General features: G+C 38.0%; 1 protein-coding gene across 1 annotated transcript; it reads left to right on the plus strand.

Annotated features, from left to right (window-relative positions):
• The first annotated feature begins 3,134 nt into the window (after positions 1 to 3,134).
• Positions 3,135 to 5,142, plus strand: LOC148043648 (uncharacterized). The gene has a single exon (XM_087725020.1). The coding sequence runs from the start codon at positions 3,611 to 3,613 to the stop codon at positions 4,913 to 4,915; it is 1,305 nt and encodes a 434-aa protein (XP_087581146.1). The 5' UTR covers positions 3,135 to 3,610; the 3' UTR covers positions 4,916 to 5,142.
• The last annotated feature ends 1,482 nt before the right edge of the window (positions 5,143 to 6,624 follow it).

Here is a 6,624-nt window from a genome sequence, read left to right on the forward strand (position 1 = left end):
CTGGAGCCTTTGCGCACGGCCCAGGAGCTTTTGCGCACGGCCCAGGAGCCTTTGCGCTGCAGCGATCATGTCCCCCGGCCGCTGCAGCGATCATGTCCCCCGGCCGCTGCAGCGATCATGGCCCCCGGCCGCTGCAGCGATCATGGCCCCCGGCCGCTGCAGCGATCATGGCCCCCGGCCGCTGCAGCGATCATGGCCCCCGGTCGCTGCGCGGCCCGGTGCCAGGTACTCCACGGCCTGGCATTGGTCCGCGGACCGGGGGTTGGGGACCACTGGTCTAGAGGATCTTAATGAAGCTAATATTAATTTGACATCGAAAACAGAGGGGGTGCAACAAAAAGTTGAAAATGCTAAAAAAGAAATTATTATGATACAGTACAGACAAATGGAACTGGCATTAAGAGTAAGGGGGTTGTGTGAAGAAAAACAGGAGAACCTGAAACAGATTCTTTCAGAAGCCTTTGATAGTCTGTTGGGAAGACCGGGGGCTAAGTTTGACTGGCAAATCGATAAAGTTTATCGCGTTAATTCTTGGGTCGCAAAGCAGAAGCAGCTCCCTCGAGACATTGTTATATATTTCACCACAAGAGAGCTCAGAAACATGATATTACAAGAGTCTTATAAAACTAAGCTACAAATTGGGGGTCAAGAACTGACTGTCTTGAAAGAGATACCACCTCAAATGCTAAGAGCCAGGAGAGATTATGCTTTCTTAGTTGAAGAACTTAGAAACCATCAGATACAGTACAGATGGGACGCACCATTCGGCATTATACTTACATTTGATAGGCAAAGATATCGTCTCAACTCCGTATGGAAAGCCCGAGATTTTTACTATAATATTTTGAAGGCCGGACATCCTGCACCATCTGGACCCAGAGAAAGACCACAAGAAGGACAAGACAGACAGCAAACCACACAACTACCAGATAAGATGGATCATCTCTCTCTCTTAGAAGCGCAAGGTGTTATGGAACAAAGACCTAGCTGTATGATTACTAGACGAATGGAGCAACAAGCTAAAATGCAACAACCTCAACAATTACCTGCCATCGATCAAGGAGCTACAGCAACAAGTCCAGAAGCAGTGGGAGGAGCTAGGCCAAAGGTTAAACAGGCCATGCAGGAGGCTCTAAAAAAGCTTCAGGTAACCAAAGATGACAATTACCAAAAATTTTATTTCTTTTCCAAATGTTACCTATACTCAAAAATGATGCAAATCTATTAGAATGGCAGAAGGGTATCAATAAATTTGTATGGGCAGCAAAGAAGCCGAGAGTAAAGCTGAAAATAATGCAAGATGTACGTGAGAGAGGAGGTTTGAAATTACCCAATCTAAAACTATATTATGATGCAGTGGTATTATCCGTAATTAGTGATTGGATCGATTTAACCAATGATAGGATATTGAATATTGAGGGATATGATCTGGTATATGGTTGGCACGCTTACCTGTTATTCAACAAAAAACTGGACAAAAACTTTAAAAGTCATATTTTAAGAAATGCGTTACTGCGGGTCTGGAAAAAATATCGACATAAACTAAATGACAAGATACTCATGTGGGCAATTCCTAGACATGCAATTGAAAATATGAATATAGCACAAAAACAGGATAGAACTACTTATAGACTGTAGGGTTTTTACAGTGAATCATCTGAATGGTCCTTAGAACTGAGGTTACACGTGTAAGTAGAAACTGCAGCAATCTGCAGAAAATATTTGCTTGTCAGCTATTCTTTGCTCTTGCAGTGTTCCCAGGGATGTTCGAGGACACGGGATGATACAAAGTATAACCTGCAACATTTTATTCACTCATTTGATAACACTTGATTTACTTAGCTATTACAACGTGAACATTCTCATGAACACCAATGATGTAAGGACTAACCAATTATTGTGCCTTGGAGACTTGTTAGCCAATAATGATATAACACATAAAGTAGGTAGAGCTAAAAGAAGCTGAAAACACTATAAGAATGATGTTTCATGATTAATAAGTTGGCTGTTGGTTCTCATGTTAATTCTGGATGCTCAATAAACTTTGATTGATTCAGCTATCCGTGAGTGGACATTCCTTTCATCTTCAGCCTCGGGAACCCTATAATGCAACATTTTGGCGCCCGAACAGGGACCCATACTTCGTCCAGGGAAGGACAGACGTCATCAGCCTAAGGGCTCTACAATCTTACTTTATAAGATTTCTGTAAGTATGGGATCTTCGCTTTCTCAAGAGCAAAGGAAGCATGTTAATGAGTTGGGGTATCTTCTTAAGAAGTCTGAGTTATGTGTGTCACAAAAGGCTCTTTTTCGGCTGGTCCGTGAAATTGCTTTAAGTTGTCCTTTCTATCCTGTACAAGGCTCTTTGAAGTTGTCAGATTGGGAAAAAGTTGGCAAGGTTTTGCATTCTGAGCCTAGGAAAGATGTAGAGGTTTTGCACGCTTGGCATTTGTGTCGGCATGCTGTAGAAATGTTTGGTCAGAAAGAAGATTCTGTTTCTTTCTTATCATCCCCTCCTTCTCAACATTCTACTACTGTGATTTTTCCTCCACTGTCTGAAAAAGAAATTTCCTCTTTTGATCTTAAATCTAAGTCTGAAATAACACCTTCTTCTGCTTCCTCTGACATTGTTCGAGGATGTACTTCTTGTCAACAATTTGCTGTTCCTTTTCCTATGGGAGTAAATCCTCGAGGAACAAAGGCTAATCAAATTTGGCAAATGGATGTCACACAATTTGCTACCTTTAAACCATACACTTATTTAAATGCATCCATTGATACATATTCTCATTTTTTATGGGTCACTGCCGCTAGACATGAGCGCACTTTTGATGCAATGTCTCATTGTCTTTCTGCTTTTTCCATAATGGGACGACCAATTCAATTAAAAACTGATAATGGTCCTTAAGATTATAGCCCCACTCGAATTGTGTGATTGTTGCGTTTTTCTTTTTTAATATGCTGTATTGTTTATTGTTTGTTGTTTCCCCCTCCCTTTTGAATTGTGAGCCGCCCTGAGTCCCCCTAGGGAAAAGGGCGGCATACAAATAAAGGCAAAAGTAAAAAGTAAAAGTAAAGTGTGTATACTAGCAAGGACTTTAATTCTTTTTGTCAACAATGGAACATTCAATTGATACATGGAATTCCTTACAGTTCTCAAGGGCAAGCTATAATTGAGCGAGCTCATCGTACATTCAAAGCTACATTAACTAAATTGGTAAAATCTGAATCTGGTCCATTCAATTTGAGAAAAATTCAAAATTTGATCTCTATTGCTCTTTATGCATGGAATTACTTAACTTTTCTAGATTCCTTTTCAGACCTCCCAGTGAGTTTACATTTTCATATTCAGTATCCTGTGGCACGTCCTTTGGTGCTCTTTCGTCAACTTCCTGATCCTGCTTGGCGTGGACCTACAAAACTTATAACCTGGGAACGGGGTTACGCTGCAGTTGAAGATTTGCAAACAAAGCAAGCTGTGTGGATTCCAGACCGGTGTGTTCGTCCTTATTATGGAAAAACAAATGAAACATCCAAGGATGCAAGTCCTCCAATATTGCCTTGGAATCACCTTGAAGATCAACATCAATTGAAAAAATCCTTTTTTCTCATGTGTTGTTTTCTCTTTTTCTTTTTCTTTCTGGTTTCTACTAACTCAGAAACAACTCTTGCTCTTCCTCTTAGTCCTAATCTTTGGATTCGTCATGCTCAATATATGTTTTTGATTCATGGTCATAATATAACTTTATATTATGAACCTCCTATGGCTCTTGGTCAAGTTGCTTTTATTCCTAATCTAATTAATTCTTCTGCTTTCATTGTTTCGCAACTTCAACATATTTCCTCTTCTTGGCTATTTTCTACTCCTCCAAATGAATTAAATTTAGTTAGATGGAAGTATATTCGCATTAATCAATTTACTAGAGGCTTAGATTTTTGTTGTTATGCTCATCATAATTGGCTTAATCAATGGTCTGATTACTCAAAAGCTAAACGTATTTTAGATAAAGTAGGAAATTATAGTTATTGTACTCAGAAATATTGGTTATGGGGTACTATTAAAACATCACAAGGTCATAACACCATACCTGAAATATATCCTGAAAATTTTCCTATTTTTCAAACTGTCTTTTCTAATACTGGAACAGGTGGATCAATCTGTGCTGGATGGCAATTACAAGATCCTGCAATGTGGTTTTTCTTTGACAAATATGCAACTAACGTACACCCTCAGAACTATCAATGTGCTGCCATTGGATATTTGTCGTTACCTGTACAAGTGGGTGTTTATGGAAGTTTACCAACTAGAAAAAGACGTGCAGCCTTGGGATCAAAATGTTCTGATGAAGTTATTATTGATACTCAATTTTCTTCATTGCCTACTTTTGGACGTGCATTAGTTGGAGCAATAACTGGAACTATTTCTTTGGGATCATACCCAGGAATATTAGCTCAAGAAAATAGACATTCTATTTTAGGTCTCACATGCCGATTGGAGAAATCTATTAATGCTACTGCTGCAATTATTAGAGACTTGCAAAATGAAATTGAAGAACTTAATCAAGATTTAATTCAACAACGCTTTGCTATAGACTATTTGCTAGCTTGTCAAGGTGGATTTTGCACTTTAATTGGTCAACGTGCTTGTGCTGTGCATTTTCATTCACTTAATAGAACTATTGAAGATGAATTAGTTAATTTACAAGCTTCTATAAAAAATAATGTACATGATGAATTTTCTCCTTATGCTTGGTTAACTAAATGGTTACCTGATATTTCTTGGTTAAAACAATTGTTTTTCTATGGTGTGAACATAATCGTATTACTTATACTTTGCTGTTGCTGTATGCAATGTGTTCCTTCATTTTTTGCCATGTTTCGCAAGTCTCCTGCACCTACTTTGAATGTGATTTAAATGCATGCTCTTGAAAAATCTCTTTTTTCGTCATTAAAAACAAAAAGCGAGGAAATGTAGGGCTTTTACAGTGAATCATCTGAATGGTCCTTAGAACTGAGGTTACACGTGTAAGTAGAAACTGCAGCAATCTGCAGAAAATATTTGCTTGTCAGCTATTCTTTGCTCTTGCAGTGTTCCCAGGGATGTTTGAGGACACGGGATGATACAAAGTATAACCTGCAACATTTTATTCACTCATTTGATAACACTTGATTTACTTAGCTATTACAACGTGAACATTCTCATGAACACCAATGATGTAAGGACTAACCAATTATTGTGCCTTGGAGACTTGTTAGCCAATAATGATATAACACGTAAAGTAGGTAGAGCTAAAAGAAGCTGAAAACACTATAAGAATGATGTTTCATGATTAATAAGTTGGCTGTTGGTTCTCATGTTAATTCTGGATGCTCAATAAACTTTGGTTGATTCAGCTATCCGTGAGTGGACATTCCTTTCATCTTCAGCCTCGGGAACCCTATAATGCAACATAGACAGCTTCTTATTTTGGAAAGGGGGGCACTACAACTAAAATCCTTAGAGGTATTAAAAGAGGAGAAGACAGTTCAAACGTGGTTTCAGTACGGGCAATTACAGGCCAGGTGGAAAATAGATCAAAAAATTGGTTTTATCCAAGTTGAGGATAATCTATTTAAACAAATAAGAGACCAAAGTTTAATGCATATAAAGAGGATATATAATGTATTAATACAGATAGATTCAGAAACAGAATTAGTTAAAGATTGTATGGTAAAGTGGGCTCAAAATATTGAAGAACCAATAATGTTGGATACATGGGAAATAATTTGGGTAAGAAATGTGAAATTTACACAAGCTCAAAACCTAAGAGAAAATTTTTACAAGATGTTCTATAGATGGCATTTAGATCCTAAAAAGTTGGCTTCTATGTATCCGAATTTACAACCCAAATGTTGGAGATGTGGTTCTCTCGATGCTACATATTTCCATATATGGTGGACTTGCCAAAAGGTTAAGGCATTTTGGATAAAAATATGGTGGATTATGCAAAATATCTTTAAAAGAAGGATAAAGTTTACTCCTCAGTTATTTTTGTTAGGTATAAGTACTGACTTTACAGCGGTAGAGATTAACTTGACTTTGCACTTAATAACGGCAGCAAGACTGTTGGTCGCGCAATACTGGAAGAAGGAAGACTTGCCTACAATTCAAGAATGGACATTGAAAGTTACAAATTTAGCCGAGATGGCTAAAATATCTGCATATCTTAAAGACCACTCAAATGAGAGATATAAACGAGACTGGAAAAAATGGATTGATTATATACAAAATAAATACGGGACTAAGAAATTCCAGATAGCCTATGCTTAAGATCAGGAATGATTTAAATTGTTTAAAGTTAGCTTAGCAAGAAGGAGCTAAGCTCAATGTAGAGATGTTATTAATTTCTTATTCTTTTCTTCTCAATATATTTTAGACTGTGTTTGTTAAAAAATCTATACCGTGTACGGGTTCTGGGAAGTCGGGGGGGAAGGATATGGGGAGTTGGGGGGGAGGGAGGGGGGAGGGAGGGATATATATTAGGTTAGATAAGATGTGTTATCTCAATGTAATGTGACTTCACATGTATACTGTTCTTTTTAATTTTTCTTTAAAAATAGGATAGGCCAAGTATATTGACATGT

This window comes from Thamnophis sirtalis, unplaced genomic scaffold, assembly GCF_051295495.1.
Source record: "Thamnophis sirtalis isolate CommonGarterSnake01/CBP01778 unplaced genomic scaffold, rThaSir2_p1.2 scaffold_11, whole genome shotgun sequence".
Lineage (NCBI taxonomy): Eukaryota > Metazoa > Chordata > Lepidosauria > Squamata > Natricidae > Thamnophis > Thamnophis sirtalis.

Coding starts and splice junctions, on each gene's coding strand:
- LOC148043648 (XM_087725020.1), top strand. CDS start 3,611: ATGTGTTGTTTTCTCTTTTTCTTTTTCTTTCTGGTTTCTACTAACTCA.